The sequence below is a fragment of the Nipponia nippon genome, unplaced genomic scaffold (assembly GCF_047370975.1).
Source record: "Nipponia nippon isolate SJK-2023a ecotype South Korea unplaced genomic scaffold, ASM4737097v1 scaffold_12, whole genome shotgun sequence".
Classification (NCBI taxonomy): domain Eukaryota; kingdom Metazoa; phylum Chordata; class Aves; order Pelecaniformes; family Threskiornithidae; genus Nipponia; species Nipponia nippon.
The window spans coordinates 13503423-13525793 of NW_028262313.1; the positions used below are offsets into that span (position 1 = coordinate 13503423).

Below are 22371 nucleotides of genomic sequence, written 5' to 3' on the forward strand. Positions count from 1 at the left end.
CAAGGAAGGACCTCTTAAGGTACCTAGCTGAAGCCTTCTCCTGCCCAGAGAGGCCTCTTACCCACTTACATACCTCTGAGCATTCCCAAGGAATGACCAGCTCCTGGCTTCCACTCCGAGATTCATGTCCCCTTTGATGGGCAGCTCCAAGCCATTATCTTCTAATATCAAAAATGCTCCCCAGCTGTAGTAACCTTCCTTTTTCTGATGGAGGATTTGGGGTTCACAAGCAAAGATAAAAGCTCACTCACATGCTCATCTGTCCTTATTAAGTGTCAGCATCTGCTTGTGGATGGTGTGGCTGAAAGAAGAAAGTAGCACCATCTCTCTATTCTTAAGAGATAACTGGTAGAGTTGCCAACACTCAAAAGATGTCTGAATGTAGCTATATAAAATGAACGGAGTCATTTTCTGCACTCAGGTCTAGAAGGGCAAGGAATGAAGGGGCTAGGATGACTCTAGACTAGTCCTGCAGAAGTTAAAATGCCCCAGGGTCAGTTTTAGTGCTTGGCAACCCCCTGGATCCCCACGCACTGCCGGCAAGTTGTAACAAGGGGCTCTACACACTGCAGAGCACACTGGAGCCTTCGTGGGCTGTCATGCTGCAACCCTTCCAGCTCTGGCCAGCTAAGGGGTTGCCCTAACAGGTGAGGAGGGCAGAGGAAAGAAGCCAAGGGCAAGGAAAAAAAATAACTTGTCCTTACCAGGGAAACAGAACAAACCACATGAGACACAGAGCAGAGGATTACAGGTTTTTATTTGTCAAACATTCCCCCCTAGTCTAGCATGTTCTACAGTCTTGCTAGCACAGATGGTAACAAAGAGCCTGTAATGGTTCAGAAGTTACACTGCTACAGAGAGCAAACAAAAGCAGAGATTTATTACGTAAAAAAAATTTATTGTGAGAAATGGATGAAAGAGTGCAGAGGGGATGGGGTGGAAACTAGTCAGCTAGTGGCGCCTGCCTTGTGTGCAGCGGACGTCTGTGCTAGTAATGCAGAAACCCTTCCTGGGATTGCACCAGGTGAAGACTCCACTGTGCTGGAAGCATCATTTCACAGAACCATCCTCATTGCCTTATGAAGAAGGCTCCTTTCAGGAGCAGTGACCTATCTTCTACGTAGCCAAACCTCTCAAGACACCTTGGGGAGCACCACAGAGTAGCACCATGCTGAGCACCACGGCACCAGCTGCAAACATCCCCTTCTACTGCACACCATAACGCTGCCTTAGCCAGAGAACCATAAATGCAACACCATCAGCTCTTTCACCTTCAGCTTCTCCTGCCTCTTCTCCCTGCTTTACACCATGACATCAGATGTGACTTTGATTCCATCAGAGATTGTTTTCCATTGACTACAGACACATCGGGGTGCAGGGAGAGACATAAAGGCTACTGAAGAGAGGGGATTCCTTTCTTGAAGGGTGAGCAACTGTCATGATGGGTTACCACATGCTACTGAGCTTTCAGATGGACAGATCTTTCAGGCTTCAGAAGTCACTTCTTGCTTGCTTTTCCCCACATTAATTAGAACATGTTTTTCATCAGACATGCAACTGAGGCAAACCCTAAGCTATCCCTGTTCGTGCTCATGTCCCAAAATTGATTGATTTGTTGTGGGTTTTTTTGATAATGCATCCAAACTTGCACATTATTTTGGTGACAGTCCAGGACACCACTCCCAAGGCACTCCTACCTGTGGCACCAGACACAGGTTTCTCATTCCTGGAGCAAGGCTAGCCCTGAAGCATTTGAGTGTGGCTATAAATAAGCAACTAAGTAAGAAAATTAACAAATGATGATCTACATAAAAGCTTTCTAGGCATTTCCTTTGGAAAAGCTGATTAGTGCTACTTGCTTCTAGTATGAGCCTCGTTTATAATACACCCAGGCTCTGGAACGCTCCCACTGCTTTCATTACTCTCACTTACCAGGATGATTCAACTGCTGTTTTAAAGCAGCACAGGGTAGGGGATGACATGTTTTTAGATACACCAACAAGGAAAATTAAGGGCTCCAAGAAGCTTTCGATATTCCAAGCTCTCACAGGAAGCTGTGAGTATAGTAAAATATGTTTAAGTTATAAAGAAGGCCCAAGCAATTTGCTAAACCCAGGTGTAAATAAAAGCAACAACCCTGCCTCCTACTAGGCTCCATGGGCCTAGTTACCCGAATCCTTCACAGCCCAGAGCTGCATGGTGGCTTCATGTTGTGAAAGATGGCATCTGATCCTCTGGAGATGAAGAAACTTGTTACCCAGGCTCAGTGAGGACAAGGAAAACGCACACAGCGCAACGTAAGGCTTCATGCCAAGAATCCCCTGCCCACTCCCCTCACACGCTTATCCAGGAGCATCACTCCCCATGTCTCTGGCTCCTTCCCTCCCCACCCAGCTCACAGCTACTCTCGAAATCCCAGCCCAATCCTTCATTAGAGCAAAAACTAGCCCACAAGTACAGGGCCTGTGGTGCTAATGCAGAATGAAGATCCACCAAGACACTATCCTGAATCCAGCAGCAATCAGTAGCAAACACCTTGGACAAGAACACAAAAAACCAGACGAGTATTGAGCAATCCCCTGCCATGTACAGCCTTTCAGCAAGCAGCAGTTTAGGAACTTTAAAGTCTCCTGTGTCCTATGAGGAAATATCCCAGGCTCAAGGTTTATGAAAAGGAGGTTATTTGAGAAGGGGTTGGAGACCTCCCAAATTCTCTGCATCCCTGCCCATGATCCAAGCTATCCTGCTACACATACAAACGAGAAGCTAAGTTGCCTGCCTGAGCCTGCAACATTACATTCATGCTTTATTGAGCACTCCCGCAGCACCGTTAGTCTTCCAAACACCATCCTCACCAACAGCAAGCTCTCAGGCTTCTTCAGCCACTGCCAGCTCCTGTTGTGTTGAGGAGACAGAGAGCACCTGCACGGACTGCTGCAAGACAGAAACCTCCCTGTCAGCAGACTGCTACAGCAGGGCTCCAGCCACAGGTGCTCCTGTCTCCAGTGCTGTCCCCAGGACAGGCAATTCCTCAGGAGTCTGGGGGGAAAAAAACAAACAAACAAAAAGAAACCAAAAAACAGACAGGTGCTCTATTCCTTTTTTCTATTCCTCTATCCTATGAAGGACAGGGTCTTTTATGAACTCATACTGTAGGGCACCAACCACAATGAGCTTTGGTGTACCTGGGCTGCAGCTCCTTCAGCTGGAACAGGGTGAGGACATGCACTAGCTGAGAGTATGTCAGATCTCCCCGGGGCGCTACCCGAGTGCTCAGGGCCAGGCTCTGCAGCCAGAGATCAGGCCAGGTCCTCAGTACTGTCACACCTAGGGGACACCTTGGAACAGCCTGAAGACAGCACTTCCTCGCCACAGACCAACCCAACTAGAAACGGCTCATCACGGATTTGCAGGTTACTAATCCTGTCCTTTCTATTGCTTTGGGCTCCATTTTCAGGAGAAATGAGCTAGAGATTCACATATAACATGACCACACATACTGGCGTCTTGTCCTTTCATACATGGCTGTGAAGCACGGGCAGCCGGTCAACTTGCTCTGGAGATCATGGGATTCATTTCCCCTCAGGGCCCAAGGTGACAAAGTGGCATATTATGCGCCAAGTAACACAAATCCTGCCAGATCTATTAGCTGCAGCCCAGAATGGCCAATTCTTATGTGCGGCACATGCCATCATGTGTTTGTGGAAAGGGTTATCTATTCATTTGTGTAATGAACAGTAAGAATGTGCACCTATGACTCAAGTCTGCAAGACCTGGGATCCCGGCTTAGGATCTGCCTTTTTGTTTGTTTGTTACAATGAGGTATGGCCAGACATGCAGACTGTGGGTAAATTTGAAACATATCACCATGAGGTCTGCCATGAAGACAGCCTTCAAAGCAAAGGTTATCAAAATATTCAAAGGCTCTGATGGCAGAGCATGCTAAAGATAAGACTGTTAAAGACTCCTTGTTGCAGGTAACCAGACAAACCACTCCTGTTCCAATCTCCATTCAAATGAAAATGAAATGAAGCCCAGGAAAACAGAGCAGACAGGGTGGTAAAACAGTATGGCTCATTGCACTGCATGATACAAACCTTCTGAACGGAAGCCACCGCCACCTTCAGAAACAATTGGAGAGGCTTTCTGCCAGACCAAGCCTACCAGAACACCATGAAAGCACCATGTCTCCCACAGATCCTGCCACTGCAAATACCAAAAAGGTGACAGGAACATGTCAGCTAATGCTCTGAACTAACCTCTTGACTCCTAGCTTCTGTCCTGCAAGAAGAGACAGGGCAGGATCCTAGGCACATCCCCAAGAGTGCGCCTACAGGCTTCAAGTTCCCCAGCAGTAGCAGAAACTTCAGCAAGAAAATAAAAACCTTCAGAAACCAAAAAACGAGCTACCAAATACAACCGATCATGCCCTCCATAAGGGCTACCCAGAGTGTCAGCAGATCTAGCACAATCCAGTCCATACCATCTTCGTAGCAGACTAGGGAACATGTCCTGTGTATCAGCTGCAGTTCAGCTCCTTAAGGGATTAGCTGCGAATGAGTGTGCTGTTAATGACTAGCATTCCCCAGCAACGTGCTCTTAGCTTGGTGGGATGCTCAGTCAAGGAAAGAGAATGAGTAGCTGTGGCTGAATCCCATGCCACACAGGCACCTTCCGCCTGTTCTGGGGAGAGCAGCCATTCCCCAGTTACACTGTGGTGCCCCACTTTTCCAATTACATTTTCAGCTTCTTGGCCCAAAACACCTTAGGCTTGTCCCCTCCCATACTGTAGTGTTATCTGGTATCAAGGGGACAGATGCAGCAAATGTGGTTTTTTTTTTTTAATCCAATAATCTCATTTTCAATTAAAATATATAATATATATTTAAAAATGTTTAGAAAAGCTTCTATGTAATTTGCAGCTACTTTTACATATAGATTACAATAATGTACAACTCTTCCCCAAGGTAGTTTGAAACCACGGGGACCTGCCAATTCTTTCCCCTCAATCATATACATTATCAAACATCAAATGTATTTGTTCCTAATACAGCTCTGAAAAAGAAGTCTGTCACTGGTACCTTCTCAGAGGGAGAGATGCCTAATATGCCTAATGGGGACACACTTAACATTGGCTTTATATTCATTGTAGAAAGTTCCCAGATTAGTAAAAAAATATTTCATCTATAGAAAATGCCCTTCTGAAAAGCAACCAGGGCTCTGTTAAGGCCACACCCAGGCTTTCCATTTCTCTGCTGCAGCAAGACAGATCAGAAACAAACCCCAAACGATGTTTTTATGTCCCAGAAACAGCTATTAGCACCTGTGCTTATTTTACAGCAGCCTGGTGTATCAGGAAAGTGCCGAGAACAGCATAGGGACTTCTCGAAACATGCTTCTGATTCAATGGGGCTCAGTTGGCACAGTGAAAAACTCAGTGTCCTCCTGTTCCACTCAGGTGGACAAGAGGAAGCCTTCTACACCACGACCACCACCCTTCCCTGCAGAATGACAATGGGTGCTCCAGAGATGGGCACGCTGAAACCACTGAAACCAACCCCTGAAATAGCACACCCTTTTCCCACAGGGCTTCCACCAACAAGCTCCTTCCAATTCCTCTGTGAGTCTGTGGGATACCAAGTGCACATCTGGTGGCTTAATGAAAACATCCAACTACTTTGCCCCAGAGGGCAAGCCAAGTGAGAGCAGAGCCAGCCCTCCACCAGTCCGAGGCACTGGGAGACTTTCTGCCATAGCAGAGAGGATAGCCATTGAGAGATTCCTCCAGCAAACCCAACTCTTCACATGGGAAAATGCTATTGCCTGGCACAGAGTCTTCTGGCTGAGGTTTTTACCAGGGCTCCTCTTTGGACATGTAAAGTCCAGGGTTTCTCCACATGGTCCAAGGCAGGGTCAGGTTTGTAGGAAGAGCCGTGGCACATAACAGGATTATTATTTTTAAACTCTTCCTGTTGCAGCCAGATGCGGGTTGCCCCTTCTTCCTAGGTGGGCAGCCCCTTCTGCCCAAGGTGTGGTGTGCAGGGAAACTGAATCCAACGTGCTCCATTCTTTTCTCTGCCAGGGGTGGGAAGTGAAGTCAGAACCCGATGTTCAAAACCTGAAGGACACTAGGAAGAAGAAAAATAGAGTGAATGGTTAGATCTCAGCTTCAGTGGGAATGCTGGATGCATAGATAAGGAGTTAGTTACTATCAATCAGCCCCTGCTGCTCAAAGAATGCCAAATTCCAGCAAGGAACAAATACAGATCACAAGGAGCCTTGATCAATGGAGAGTCAAGTGGAGGATGCAACTGCTCAGCTCCAAGCTTCAGAGTACGATTGAGACAGAAAGACAAAACAAAAGCATAAAGGTCAAAAGCAAGCACTCCTCCTGTAAGCTGACAGCACCAACAAAGCTCTGCAAGATAAGGAGGTTTAAAGGAGGACTTGACTAACACCAGAGGCATTGCAGGAAAGCAGCAAGGAAGAAAATTACTCTTCACCTTAAGCAACCACAAATATCAATTGCTAGGAAAAAGCTAAAAAAGGGATTTTGAGAGATCACACACTAAAACTGTTTATGCTCACCCACTTAAAGAAATCCTGTATCCACCTACAAATAATTAAATATTTGTAGGTCTCTCATTCCCCCGCAAGTCTAAAGATCCCTTCTCAGGTCTTCTGCCTCACCTCAATGAAGCTGCCACAACTCGTTCAAACAAGCCTTGGAATAGGTCTAAGCAGACTTAAGACAGTGACATAAAAACCTCCATCGTAGGCCTATGATCCACTTTGGAAGGCAGAATAGCAAGATAAATGTAGGGCATCCAATCTGTTGCATTCAATAATGGTGCACATGAAATAAACCTGTGGAAAGGGAAAGAAGCTACAAGAGGGAATTAGCCCTGAACAAGACAAGACAGTAACTTAAAACAGAAGCCAGAGCAACAGGCTACTTCGGGAACCTGCAAGTTGATGGGGGTTTTATTTATTTATTAATGTTCTGGTAGACAAAAATGCAGTGTTGGGACCAAAGGGAATCAGATAGAGCACAGCGAGAAAACCATGAGTCCAGACCAAGCTAGGCAAGGGGTAAAGAGTTCTCCAAGCTATGAAGCTATAGGGAGTCTAACTGAACAACTAAAGTTCATTAACTAATGTCCACCAGAAGAGTGAATGGACTTTACACTCGTCAATGAGGCACAAACTGTACCACTGTACAAAAGAGGCAGTTCTATTCTCAGGTATTCCTCCTACTGGTTTGCAGAAATATGTAATGTAGAGGTAGATGAACAAGCCCAAAGTCCCTGAGCTGCTCAGAGACAGCTGGGTGGCCACCCACACTTCCCATGACCAGAATGGAGGACACTTGCATTAAGTGCTGAAGGCAAGAGTGGTTGCCCGTGATTGAGCACCTGCATGCCACAGTAATTCCAGCTGTGGCTACCCTTTTTCCATGACCTTGCTCACTAAGGCTCCCATAAGTCACACTGTATGGCTTGCGCATCCAGTGCCTTAACCAGTGAATTGCAGGCTTACAACTAACTGGGCTGCAGCTACCAGACAACAGCAGCAGAAATTGTAGAATTCATATTTTTCCTAGTCAAGGAAAGTATTTACACACTGACCTTCCTCCTCTGCAGCTAATAGCTAGGTTTGTGGATGTTGCATCGCTGCTGGACAGAGGCAAAGTTTCAACGTTTGATATCTAATCTCCAGGTAAAGAGACATAGGGTTCAAATAGACTCCTGGTGAAGCTGTGGACAAGCTCTTTAGCATTTAACTTGCAAGAAGGGATAAAGTCATGTCAGATTTGAGCACCATGGGTAACATCAACTAGCTTGTGTCTTCCCAAGTGCTGCAGAGAGACTAAATACTTATTCCTAAAGATCTTCTCTTGCCTACAAAGAGAAATATTTGCCCAGGTCCAGTTTCATTCTGGCTGTTCAAATCAGAGTGTGATCACTGGCATCTATTGATGAACAGTTTTTGCTCAGCGTTACACCCATACCCAACCCAGAAGGCTACAGGTTAAGCCCACAGTAACTACTCAGAAGGACAGCTTTAGGTTAGCGATCACTTAGAGTACCTTTTGCCAATGTGAATTTAACATGGAAAAAAACATATTCCTAGAAAGGATATGAAAGGAAAGAAGCCTGGCACACTGGAACGATATATAGTGACAGCCACGCTTTCTCTGAAAAGTGATTTCCAAACAGGGACCCTAATAACTCAGTAACATTCAGAGAAGGGAGAGATGATACAATCTTGACCTCTTCACAGACACTGATGTCTGCAGCTCACTTGGTTTTGGAACTTGTAAATTTGAGAAAACATTCTGCTTTCTTTTCCCAGGGTCCCTCCTGGCCTCCAGGAACACTCCTATTTCTCTCCACACGTGCCCTGCTCCCTCTTTCTTAGAAACCTGACCCACCTCCCTGTCTTGGCAGCATTTTACGCAATACTTGCTCTCCTTTGGGAGATGGATTCCAGGATACAGGCAAAACTGAAAAGCTTTGCAAAGCTCAGAAAAAGCAAACATAATCTAAGGACAGAATAAAAGGCTTGAAACAAAGCATGCTGAACAGGGCGTCACTTCTCCTCCAAGTGCAATACTGCTGTTAAGAATTGTTGACCGAGAGGCATGTAGGAGCTACGCTTTCTGCTGAAACACAATACTGGTTCAGAACTTGTTCCAGATGTCACTCCTTTCTGAGCATGCATCCAGCATATTTCCCAGAAATTATCACTTCAACTTCATGCATGGCACAAAGCAAATCCAGGGGTTTTAACATCAGATAGCTCCTCTGTTTTGATTAAGCAATTCACATGCCAAGTATGGAATAACGATATGGAACAAGAACATAACCATGCTGTTAAGAGCTCACGTTCTCCCTCTTAAGCATTTGATTACAGCCACATCTTTACCAGTACTAGACCCTACCCTTTGATAAACATTCCCTCAGCTTCTCTGCTTTACACTCTTAAAAAAATAATCTATGCCTGGTATTCTGTAGTCAGAGGTCTTGTCTATCCAGCCCAGGTAATTAATGCACCCAGCACTGCAGGACAGCTTGCATGTTTCGAAAACACTGCTGTGAAAAAACATTGACTTTGCAGGGGTGACATATATTCCCCAAATATAATGGCCTACCCTAGCATGGCATGAAAAAGAAAAAAAAACACACAAAAGCTCAGAACAATATCCAGTGGAAACACTGCTCAAAAGGCCACAGCCTCTGTCTCTAACTTGCAAACAGTCCTAACACAGATGAAGGATGCCAATGTTTTGTCAACCAAATTTGTCTTTGAAATCAAAACTGAGTTTTCATATTCCACCTGAAGTTAGGATATTCAATTTAGGACAGCCACTCAGTAATTCAGCAAGAGCACAGTTAACAAATGCACAAGACTATAAAAAGCCCCATAATGAAATAGAAAAGCTTGATTGATCCTCCCTCTCTCTACAGTAAAGAGATCTGTCAAGTACAGACAGAAGAACGTTACTAATAAATGAAATCCTAAGCAGTGTGGTGGGACTTGGAATAAGAGGGAGTTAAATTGTGTTTAAAAAGTCAATATATAGCAGTGTATCAATATGTTCACAGGGTTTAAGTACCACCGGTTCAAAGGACAGCATTTCACTTTGTCTAGACCCAAGACGCTTGTCTAGAATGGCTGTACTGGGGCAGAGCAGAAAAATATTTAACTTAATATCTGGTCTCCAGCATGAACAGCAGCAGAAATTACCAGAAAATTTGGGTTGAAATGGGCCTCCAGATGTCACCTAGTCCAAACTACCTCCAGGTTACTCAGGTGCCTAGGAAAGAGCATTAAGGTCAAGTACATGGTAATTCCAGTCAGTCTCCATCATTTTGAAGCTCAAGGGCTTCCCACAACTGAAGCAGTATCTGCAATTTGCCCTTACTTCTGCCTGCTCAGCTGGCCAGTATTAGGGGTTGAATTTGCAACACTAACAAATACCATATCTGCCTCCTAAACAGGAAATATTCTTGGCAAGGCTTCTACTTTCCAACCAACATCCAGCCTGTGCTCCAGTCCATAAAAGAAACTGTCCATTTTCTGTTAGCTAACTGAGCTCCAAGTGTGAAGCATGCCTTCAGCTCCATTTCTCTAATTCTTCAACTGCCTCAGTGGTTGAAGAGCTTCAAATCAGAGTGTCACACCCTCAGAGAATAAGACATTTTTAACTCTTGTTCTCATATACACTATTTGCCAAACCAACTCTAGAAATTTTTGTGCAAACATGAAATATCGTTCAAAAGGCAGCTTTGCTGTGCGTGGGACAGCACTAACACATCCTTCCTCCTTCCATCTCCATCCACACTGCATACTCCCATTTCCCATTCCAATAACGGGTACATAAGCAATTCAGTAGTTAATGCTGATGAACCAGCTTACCAGACTTTACAGACGCTATCCCAGATAAGGGAAGGGCAGAAGGTCTGATAACTGAGAGTGACTGTGCCTTGCTACACACAGGGCAAAGCAGGCAGTCATGACACAGACACACTTTGCAACTACACATACTAGAAAATTTTCCAAGGATAACAACAACCTGGATAGAAACACAGTGTGTGCTGGGCTCAGTTCAACCGTTCTGCATATACAGGATCATGTCTTTATTTATGGAATCAGCGTATGCTCTCATGTCAACTTCAGAGCTATAGGCATTGCATGGCAGAGACCAACGTCCTGTAATGCGGTCATCTTTGGTAACGAGAGACAACAGGAGTTTCATTCAGGTTGCAGCTCTACTCCATAAAGGAGTTTACTACATGGTAAGTTAAATCTACACCTACCTTTACACAGCTTTTTCTCCTTCTAAAAGGGAACGCGGCTCTCCCAGAAGCTTTTTACTCAAAGAGCACCTGCGCTTCCAAAGAGGTATCTTTAACTGCTGCAGAAGTGGGCACAGGAGCCATCCCAGAAAGGGCTGTTCCCACTACAGAGCTGTAGCATTTTTACATAACTACACCTACCTTTTTGTGCTCCTGAAGTTAACTTGGTTAACTTGGTACCCAGGTATGGTTGGAGGCCTGTGAGGTGCTGGGATAGCTGGGAGTAGACAGAATGGGTTCAAAATTAAAGTCCAGTCCTTCTCCATCCATGAGTTCACTGTTGATTATGTAATCCATATCACATTCAAGGTTGTCCATGTACATATCAAGGTCCAGGTCAATGGGCAGCCTGTCCTGGTTCAACCCCAAGGGAGCAGGGCTAGCAGAAGAAAGAAGCAGTGGACTGCCCAGCTGGACTGACTGGGCAGTTGTTGCAGAAACTGGAGCCTTCAAACTGGTGATGCTGGCAGTGTTTTGAGGAGATGTTACTATGGGAAGCGTTGATGGCAAAACACTGGCACCAACTGGTTCTGCCTGCTGCTCTGTAGGCTTTCCTCGTGGATTGCCTGAGCTCATCTTACTCTGGGTGGCTTGTCCACCTAGAAGCAGAAGAGTTCGGCTGCTCATCCTGTTACCAGTCTGTGGGAGAACTGGATCCACCTGAGTCATCATAACATCCCTTGGAGGTGGAGAGCTGGGCGTCAGAAGAGCTTCCAAGGTCTGAGGGGCAGAGAAATGGCTGACAGAGCTTTGCAGTGAGATGTCAACAGGGTTAAACAGGGAATTGCCAAAAGTAGTGGTCTGACCAGCTGCATTCGGGCTCCGCAAGGAAAAGCTGGAATCTCTCTGCATCTGACCACTTGAGGCAGATTGCTGGGTAGATAACACAGATGAGCTGGGAGACATCAAATTTAACCCATCAATGAGCTCAAGCTCCTCAGTCACAGTTGGTGGAACATTGCTGGATGCACTGGAGTACACTAGAGAAGGAAGTAGCTCTTCATCATGGAGGTCATCCTGCTCTGTCAGGATAGGAGAAAGCCTGGCACTAATGGTGCTTGCATTGGAACTGGTTCGAGGCCGGAAGGTGTTCCACACATCAGAGTCCTCATTGCTTCTTGAGGACGGGCTCCCAGGCCACTTAGGGAATTGGGAGCCAGGGCTGTCAGCAGTGGATTCTGGAGCAGACTGGAGAGGAGGCTTCTTTTTGGATGCTTTACCTCTGACTTTTGCGAGTTTGCTGCTGTTGTCCATGGAGGCAGCTCTTCTTCTTGGTGCTTTTCCACTTTTGCCACCCTCAGGATTGAGCATCCACCAAGAGCTCTTCCCTGTGGCTTCATTATGGACTTTAATGAACTTGCTGTGCAGGGACAGGTTATGTCTAATAGAGTTCTGGAAAAAAAAAAAACAACACACCAAGATATGAGAACCTGACAGTTGGCACACCTCCCACCTAGAAACCTCACAAGCATAAACGCATTCAGACAGTATCCAGAGAAGAAAGTTATAACAAAGACCTACCCATAAAAAACTGCTATTTCTGCTTGAACATGCTTGACAGCAGTAGCAAGCCGTGCCATGCCTCACTGCAGCACCAAGGCTGAAACTACCATGACAACTAGCAACTTCCAACTAGCAAAATACTGACAACAAAAGAACTTTTCATGATCATACAGAATCTGCAAAAACTAAGCATGCCATAGAGCAAGTAAGCAAATTCCCAAATACAGCTTTCAACTTCAACACAAGCCTAACTGAATTTGAGCTAATGCTGCTCCCGCCCTTCTGCCAGCCCCATTAGCCAGCATAAGCCTGGCTGAAGTTTTTAATTTTTATATGGCTAGCTTTCAGATGGATTCGAGCACAGCACAGCAGTGAATCAAATAGACTAGGTGAAGAGAAATGGCAACAACACTTGTAATTCAGTACACCCATTACCATTTTCAGCCCAAAACCAGAGAAACAAGAGAGAAACTTTGTGGAACAAGAGTCCTAATAATCCTGGAGCCTGCCAGCCTCACCCTGGAAGGGGGCAGCACGCTTTCCTCTGTGTGTGTTTCTAATGGTGTAGGATGTTCAGCGGATAGCGCGCTCCCACACAATACACGCCAGTTTTAGCCTGTCCCATCTTTTCTTTTGGCAAGGCACACATTCCTTGCCTCTCCCAACTCCCTTCTTTTGGTTTAGTTTTGCTGGAAACTGCAAGCTAACATATCTGTACACCATCATCAAACTGAATTTTCATCCTGCAACTGATTTTGCAGGGATACATCCCCAGTATTTTAGAATCAGCAAGCAATAATCTCATTGTTTGAGCAGATCCTCCATAAACTCCCCTTGAGGCCTGTGTCGTGCATTTGTTTGATATTTGCATTTAATTTATTCAGATGGTCAAATTATACATCATCAAAAGGTGCTACACTGGTAGCATAAAAGCAGTCCAAGAGCAGCATCTTTTTCTTATCAACTAAAAGGTATATAGCAGCCTTCAGCATTCATGCACGCTCTCTTAGTTCTGAACAAAGTTACTGTGCTTTTATCATCCTTTCCCACCACCTCCAAACACAGTTCTTTCCTGCCTGCTGCTGTCCCTCTCCCCACCCTTTTCCTCTCGGACAAGTCCTCACCATGCTAATTTTGGACACCTCACCAAAAGCACTATCCTAGAACAAAGCAGATGTAGATAAACAATACAGGCAAAGTGGAAAGTTTTCACGGAGAGCGAAGGAGATGTGAGAATCATTCTGCGTTAGCTTTCATTTTAACCTTTGGCTGTTGAGGACTTGGAGAAGACTGACTGCTTGTTGTGATCGGTATCAAAGGATACATATGCTCTTACTTGGAGAGTACCCCAAGGGCTACTGCTGAGCTAGGGCCTGATGGAACATGTGTCAGTCAGTGCTCTTACATAGTTTTGAGTTGTTCACAGTAATAGCTATACAACACTGCTGCCTGGCATCTTCTCTAAATAAAGCTTTCTTTTCCTTCAAGTCTCGAAAAAAATTCAGACTGGTACCCTGTCTCCTGGAAGGCTGCTGCTTTCATTTCCAACGAATTGTCTCCCTTTTCCCAGGTAAATGTGCATGACTTTGAATTCATACTGCTGCAGGAATAAGAACCACTAGGTTGTCACTAATTTTTCATTTATTCTCCTGAAAGTAATCTGTGAACTCATGACGACACCTGGCCCCATCAGGAATGACCCAATAGCTTGTACACACAGTATACATTTGGAGTCTCATAACCACCTGATTTTTAGCTCCATTTACTAAAGTGGAACTTTAAACCAATAGATTCAAGATTTCAAAATTTCACAACTAACTATATTCTGTTTTCTTCTCGTGCATGGCTATAGCCAGGTTTTAATTCCTGTGGCAGCAAAAGCACACTGCCTTGGTACAAGCATTTCAGTAACACTAAAACCTCAAGAAAATCAGCACCACTTTGGGTATCATAAGTAACAATTTTAGTAACTAGTTTTCTAGCTTTTTGGCTGAAGAGCAGCTTGAAATAAGACATCTTGGAACAAGACTAGGATTCACATGAACACAGATACATGAAGCCTGGTAACTTTCATGAAACTGTCTCAAAGTGCTTTTACATGTTACTGCTAAACTGACATAATGGATAATAGCTGTAGAAACAGATAATTGCTGTACCACTCCTTCCTTCCTCATCTTCAAACTCTCCTCCTCCCATAACACAAGCATTTGTGACCCTATGAGCTGGTTCAGAGAGCTAACCCAACCAAAAACCAGCCCTATCCTTTCTTGAAAATTACTTTTTCTGCCTGTTTTATCTCTGCCTGTTTTTCGATCTACCTTGCTGTGGGGGTCAAGCACCAAAAACTAAGGAAGAGAACAGAATGTATGGTTGGAGGCAGAGGAAAAAACCTGAACTCTTCTTATATTAGGGTTAACTCCTGTCAAAACTGCAACGTCTAAATTATCACTTTCGCACCTCTCCTGCAGACTTTGCAAGCCAGCTCATTGCCGCAGCCTCCAGAACCATAACACACCTGCATGACTGAGCTTGCCTGCATCCTGGGGACTCAAGTCCAGAGGGTCCCAAAATATGCTGAGCCGATGCACCTACCAGCCTGGGTGCTGCGAGACAGCACAAGAGATTCACACTTGCATACCGCATGCTCCCCAGCATAAGAATGCATCTGCTAGAATGATTTAATACACCTAACATATGGAGGGCACCCTCAAATCTCATTGAGAAAGTGAGGGACAAATCAATTATGCTAAAATAATCACAGAACTCCAGGTCAAACCTGACAGAAGAGGAAATGACAGTGTTCAGTCACCCAGGCAACCCTGACGTATTTCCTTTCTCGATGTTAAGCAACTCACACCAGAAACATACAGACAGCATTAACTTTTTAGATGCTCAACTTCAGCAGTGTGAGAGGATCCTAGCTGGTCTGAGCACCTGCAATCCACACAAGGTCTTGGCTCTGCAACATCTTTGACCATAAAGAAGCACGACCTGAAGGAAGAGGCACAGGCAGGAGTCCTTCAAATCCTTAGGGACCTCTTCAACAACTAGTTAGGGGTGGTTATTGCTGTTTATTCAGATATCTTACAGAAGTTCTTAATGACTGTGTGTTAAGTATTCCGATGAAAAAAATGCCAGTCTGTGGCTCTAATCCATCACAGATCAAAGGTGATTCCTGTAAACCACATTCAGACAAAAGCATTCTGAAACTAATGACAGATATTATGCAAAAAATTAAAGTTTGGCTAGCGACATTTATTGCACACTGAAGGGTGGACCATTCACTAAGTCCCAACCACTGTGTGTACAAGCCAGGATATATGCACCAGCCATAGAAGTGTGGCTAGCAGCATACACAAACTATTTCCTAAATCTCAGTTACCACGACATTAAATCATCTTCTTTGATAAAATCTCCTAGCCATATTTAAAGGACAGGAACGCTCCTTGCCACCGTACCAGGCCTGCCCCCACGCCAGCGTCAGCACTGCTGTGGACCCTGCCCAGCACCGACCAGTGCTTCGGTCTCAGGATGGGGAATTAGCCACATGAGCTGGCAGCACAACCAAGCAATTATCCCGCCCGGTCAGCCTTCTGGACAACTGCCATAGGCACCGAAATACTACGGAAAATGCACAAATGGGTCATACAGAAGCCAGAATGCCAGTGACAGCCTTTCCACGAGACTATAGGGCTTTGTAGGTAAGGCTGAGATTATCTACCATAAAACTGAAGTTTTACTCAGAGCAGGAACGTTCAGGATGGTTTGTTCAGACTTTAAGTTTCCTCACACTAAAAACAAGCGTAAACTCACCCTCCTGTGATGTACTTTCTTCTAAGCACCGATGAGAGAGGAACAGAAGGAAGCTCTTGTGCCCTGCCTGGAGGAGCTCAGCCATGCAGCAGTGGTGTATGAACCATGCTAGCAGAGCGCTCCAGACCAAGCACAAGCTATGCTGAGAAAGACACAAGAAACAGTAGCTATCCTTGAAAATTTTGTGCTTGTCCACATTTGCCTGGATTTTCAATCACTGCTCCCTAGCGCCAGGACCATCCTCCCGGGAAACGACAAGTTTCTGCTAAAAACCACAGAGGCACCAGATTTCTTAACAAAAAGTCTCTCTTGAGAATGAGTGACAGAGAAAAAAAAAAATGCAATCACTGCAGCTGCCTGCAATACACTCTCACTGCCTCGGAGGCATACAAAGAACATGGTCACATCCCAGTGCAGGGCCATGTTCCAAAGCCAGGCCTATAATTGTGCCGAATTATCATTTGCCATGGCATTCTTGGGAGGCTGCAAGGGCAGAACGCCCTGCCTGCTGCATTTGTCAGTGCCTGTCTCAGCAGTCACCAGGCCACTTGGCTCCAAAGGCTTCAGGAAAGTCTTCGTTGTAGAGATTTTGTGAAGTTATGCTCCAGCAAGTAAACAACTGCTCCAGAGCCAGAGAGCTAAAACATTTCCCCAGCAATCCCCTTCCAGAAGGCACACGTGGGCACAGACGTCAAGCTTGGCAGACGGGGAGCTGTATCTTGGGAAGAACATTTTCCTTTCTGTTATCTTTCAGTGGGAGCCCAGAAGAAAATCCTAGCTCTCTAAAAAGCAAAGACCAAGGCCATTTCCAAGTTTACCAAGACAGGCAGGCATATACAACAAAAGCTGTTCAGGATTAGATGGAGCAGAAGAAACTTGTTGCAACAAGTAATGCCAGCAGTCCAGGAGCAGCCGTCTCCAAGGGCTGCCTGGAAAATTAAGCCGTGCTGCAAGGAATAATCCTTCAGCAAAGCAGCTTTCCAGAACAAATTGGCAGGGAGCACAAAAGAATAGCAGCAAAATCTTCAGGTAATTTGACCGGCATTGCACGTGGCAGATGGACTTCTGCCAAAAGATGAGCTCTCCTCCACTTTTGAGGGGGACAACTACACTACAGGATGAGCAGCTGCTCCAACCTGAGGGAGCTCCGTGCGTGCTCTGCCAGGATCTGGGAGAGGCTGGGGACCTTCAGAGCCAGCACTGTGGCACTGGAAGCCAGTGAAGTCACTCTACCATCATACACTGAATTGCAGGGTACATGCAAGGAAGCACCTGAGAGCCCTCAGCCAGGCCTCCTGATCCATCTGGTCAACAGTTAACATCAACTACGGGCAATATGCATATAACACAAGCATGGAATGAAAGGCTTTAAAGAAAAATGCTGCCCACCATAATAAAGATTAAGAGCTAGCCGAGTTTCCAGATGGATGACACCTTCTGTTTCAGACAAGCAGAATGCTTGGTAATTTTTAATTCCTAATACAGCTACTTGAGTTGTTACACATATGTACGTGTATATACATGTACACGTTTGAACCAAAGTGATTGTGAAGTACCAGAATAGAGGTGTGACTTCAGCCTCCCGTAACTAATGCAATACTGCAGAATCAGTTGTTCTTTCCTTTACATTGCACGCATAGGAAACATCTGATTTCTGCTTCAGTAAAGCGTCTTCGGAGGGTGAAAAGGATGGTTTTAAAGCTCCTTCTGTTCCTACAGAGGGAAAGGCAACAGCTTGGGGAGAATACACAGAATGTTTCCCTGAGAAACACTAGTCCTTAACGTTGCTCCTCACTGTGTCAAACAAGCTCATTCTCATGGATGCGAGAAATGCAATAACCAGTGCAAACTGCTTCAGCGGGGTTTATGCACTTTATTCAAAACCCTCAACACCTTCCTCCCCCAAATAATCTCAAAGCCAGAAGGAATTATCCTCTTATCCACAGAGCAGATTACAAAGAAGCCCTGCGACACACCCCTGCAAGGACGCTTCTGCCTCTCAGGCTGGTTAATTCTTAACTTCAGCTGAATTACTGCAGGGAAAGGACAGACTGCACACCCAGCAAATTTGTCCTTTACAAAGCGCTTGAAGCAGTTCAAGAACAGCAAACACCACCTTCCTCGAAAACACAGATTCTTCCGGAATTCACAGAGGTTACACCCCGGCAGTCTGTAACAGCTGTATTTCCCCCAATTGTATCATGGAGTGAGACAGCTGTAAAGTAATTACTAAGCAACAATAAGTTTATGGGGTTTATATTAACTGAAGTAGATTAAAAAAAGTTTTTAAAGACATGCTACTTTTAATTTCCCATGTAAAACTCTCTATTAGGACTACACTACATACAAATAGGACGTATGATCAGTATGGCTCTGCCCAAACAACACAGAACTACCAGAACTCTAGGAGCTGCAGTACTATCTTAACAAACATCAAAACGCTACATCAGCATTTAGCAGCAGCTCCATATTAATTTCCTTTATTCAAACTCATTCAGTTCAAAACCAAGAAATCAATAAAGCTAAGACAACTCAAATTTTTTTTTTACTTTACAAATTAAAAAAAGATGCAAGCAGAGTTTCACAGCTCTAAAAATAACAAGGAACAGTGAAAACAAAAAACCAGGCAGGTCCATGCCTCAACTGAAGAGACATCTTTTGTTTATTCAGTTTGTTTTAAATATAAAACACACATCTATTAAATTTACTCTTAAGTCCACAAAACCAAATTGAACTAATTTGATTGATTCCACATCTTTAAAACTGTAAATGTCTAACCTGCCTTCATTTAATGCACCTTGATGCAAATAGACTAAAGTAAGTAAACCAAACAGAACCTCTTGCAAATCTCTATAACTATATGTTAACATAAAGTAAGACTAGAAGTCAGAGCTCTGTGGTCACACGTGATGGGGCACGCATCCTGCCAAGCCCTGCCAACAGGATTTGAGAGCGTGAGCAGGGAAGAAAATGGAACAGAGGGAATATACCACAGCCCTCTCTGCCTCTCCTGGGCACGTAAGATTAACCACATAACCCCTACATACCAACCCAAACTTTGACAATATTTGTTAAAAATGAAAACAAGTTTTAAATGAGACTTTCCCCTGGCATTTAAACAGTTTCAACTGTATTTCTATGATGGTTTTCTGTTTGCTGGTTAAAGTCAAGGGTTTTAAACCACCCTAATCATAAGGCAGGCTGATTCCCACCACAGCTGCTGTCATTCTGCCTTCCCTCATCTTCCATGACAAGAAGTTACTGTTCTCTTCCCCTACCAAAGCCAGCCTGAGTTAGTCCATTCCCAGGCTGAAAAACTACAAACGAATTTCACACTGAAAAGTCATCACAGAACAGCTACAGCATCTGAGCAGGGATCTCAACTCTCGTATGTGCACAAATTCTCATCTCTGCCTTTCTGCAAGTTAAATCCAGCTGCACATTTCCCAAAAGTGACACATGATTAAAAGAGTAAAACCAAAGACTGATGGTCCTGTTACGCGTGAATGAATATAACAAAAGAACAGCCACACTGAATCAAGCCAGAAGTCTACCTATTCCAGCACCCAGTCCAGCAGGACACTTCGCTATATTCCACCTGCCCCACAATATCTGGGGATGCATTTCAGAAGCCACAGGGGACTTCAGTCTCAGGCACTACTGCCAAACAGATACAGACACATTCCCGAAGAGAAAATGTACCAGTTCCATAAACTGTCTGCCAAGATAATGTGACTCCACACAGCAGCAGCAGAACCAGGACAGCACGCCTAGCCTGAGGAAGCAAGAACTATCTTCCAGTGAGACCACCATATCTTCTGAAGAGAAGGAAAATGCACCCAAGCACTGTCCCAAATCAGAACTTAATAAGAAGGATTCAAACTGCACAAAAGATTAAAAAAAAAAAGTCAATTTTAGTCAAACTACACGCACTTTCTGGAAACTGTCAGTGAGCCAGATAAATGGGAAAGGTGAAAAGTTTTGTATCGACCTGTGCCAGCCTAAGCTGTGACAGCTGCATCCCTCTCACCACGTTCCTATCCTCTCTCGAGCAAACATTTGCACTCATGCAACCACATGGTGCGCCACTTCAGAGAGCTGAGCCAGCTGAACGCTAACCTACCAGAAAAAGCTATCAATTTTTTTTTTTTTCCCCAAAATTAACTCTCTGTGCTGACTTACTGCTCGGTCACACAGGCAGAGGAACACATGGCTGGAGTCACGGAAGCCCCAAACCACACTGGCTCAAGCTGCCACAGAACTGCAGCATGGATGAACTGCTAACCAGCTCCGCAAAGGGAGAGGTACACTGCAAACAGGAGCGTGGCGTTAAGTGTAATTCCAGTCTGCAGTGAGAACAACAGATCATACTTTTTAGACCCCGGTCACGGTGGCATCCACTGCGATATATCAGGACAGGCTGAGGGACTATTTCGCAAGCCAACTCTCACATCTCCCTTTCTCTTTGCTGGAGTTTGCTTGACTAAAGAGAACGGGAACACCAGGCTGCCACCTGCAGAGGACGGAATTGGCGTTTAGCTCTTTTAATAGAACTTCGCACGTGCCTATTTCCAGAGCGAGAGGAGAAGACAACGTTGAGATCTGCAGCAGTATATTACTCCCTGCGCAGCCACAGCACCAGCACTGCTCTGGGACACAGCACCCTTTTTATAGGGAGCCAAGAATGCCTGCTATGAAACAGTTATTTATATTGAGCTTTAGCACAGTCAGGTGACAAAGAGCCGTGGCCTTGTATTTAAAAACCCTTCAACTGATGGTTCATCTTGCAGGGAAGCTTAGCTACAGCCTTTCAACTGACCCTCGCTCCTTTGCTGGAACACTTTCCAAACTGAAAGGGCGTAAGGAGCAGCCTCGCAGGGCCATGCTGTAACCACCCACCCGGAGAAGCCCGCTCCTCTCTGCTCCAGCTGCACAGCGCCAGAGCCTGGGCCGGGCCCGAGAAGCTCCCACCCCGCACCGACGGGCAGGCGAGCCTGCGCCAGCCGGGCAGCCTTCGGCAGAGCTGGACCCCAGGGGGGATCAGGCCTGGCACCAGCCCCGGCCCGGCTGGGGACGAGTGGCAACAGGTGAGGGCGGGCAGGGCCGGGCCGGGCCGGGCGGCTGCGCCAGCTCGGCAGCGGCAGAGCGGGAAGGCGCCTGGGGCGGCCGCTCCTCGCCCGGCCGCGCTGCCCGCCCCGGCCGACCGCGGGCGCCCCGGGCCCGTCCCCCCCGCCCCGTACCTTCCAGCCGGCGGAGCTGTTGCTGTCGCCCTTGTCCTTGAAGTAGGGGACGGAGCGGACCATCCACTCGTAGATCTGCGCCAGCGTGAGCCGCTTCTCGGGGGCGCTCTCGATGGCCTGGCTGATGAGCTCGGCGTAGGACTGGTTGCCCCAGGCGTTGCGCCGGGAGCCGCCCTTCCGCGCCGCCACACCGCCCGCCCGCGCCCCCTCGGCGCGCCCGGGCCCCGCCGCCGCGCCGCCTGCGCCCTCCTCCGCCGCGCCCGCCGCGCCGCCCGCCTCCGCCGGCAGCTCGGGCCGCGGCAGCGGCCAGGTGCAGGAGCGCGGCCGGCTCTGCGGCTCGAAGTCGGGGTCGATATCCGGCGCCGCCGCGGCGGTGCCGCCTGCCTCCGCCATGGGCGCCCGCCTCAGCGCCGCCACCACCGGGTCTGAGCCGCTCCGCCACCGCGCATCGGCCTAGCCCGCCGCCCCTTTGTGAGACCCGGACCCCACCGCCGCCGCGCCGCTCTGTTTACCAGCGAGCAGCGCCGCGCTCTGCGCCTGCGCGCGCGGGGCACGCCGGGAGCGGTAGTCCCGCCGGGGCGGCGGCGGGCGGCCCGGCCCGGCCGGCGGACTACGCTACCCAGCGTCCCCCGCGCCGGAGGGGCGGGGTGCGGGGCCCCGAGGGCCGAGCGTGGCAGGCGGCGCGCCCGCGGGACTACAGCTCCCAGCGGGCACCGCGGCGGCCGCGCTTACATAACCTGCCCCGCCCCGGCGGCCTGCGGGGCCGCGCCGGGGTTCCCACAGAGGGAGCGGCCCCTCCGCCCGCAGGAGAGCGTGCTACTGCTGTGGCGGCGGAACTCCGGGGTGTGCGGGCCCGGCAGCGCGGCTCCCTCACGCCGTCCCGTCACGGACGGGAGCCCGTTTCCGGGACACGCCCCAGCGCAAGGCGTGACGGGCCCGCCTCCCGGGCCCGG

General features: G+C 47.0%; 1 protein-coding gene across 2 annotated transcripts; it reads right to left on the minus strand.

The window, feature by feature from the left end:
- Window positions 1-740: 740 nt before the first annotated feature.
- Window positions 741-21941, minus strand: FOXO4 (forkhead box O4). 2 transcript variants are annotated; one of them, XR_015702665.1, is made up of 4 exons: window positions 21419-21941; window positions 11004-12254; window positions 9751-9820; window positions 741-6128 (listed from the first exon to the last, which is right to left on the minus strand). XR_015702665.1 is itself a non-coding variant. In XM_087748900.1 (3 exons), the coding sequence occupies exons 1-2, from the start codon at window positions 21809-21811 to the stop codon at window positions 11031-11033; spliced, it is 1617 nt and encodes a 538-aa protein (XP_087605026.1). In that variant the 5' UTR covers window positions 21812-21941; the 3' UTR covers window positions 741-6128; window positions 11004-11030. The 2 variants fall into 2 exon arrangements, 1 of the variants encoding a protein (XP_087605026.1); XM_087748900.1 differs by lacking the exon at window positions 9751-9820.
- Between the last annotated feature and the right edge of the window lie 430 nt (window positions 21942-22371).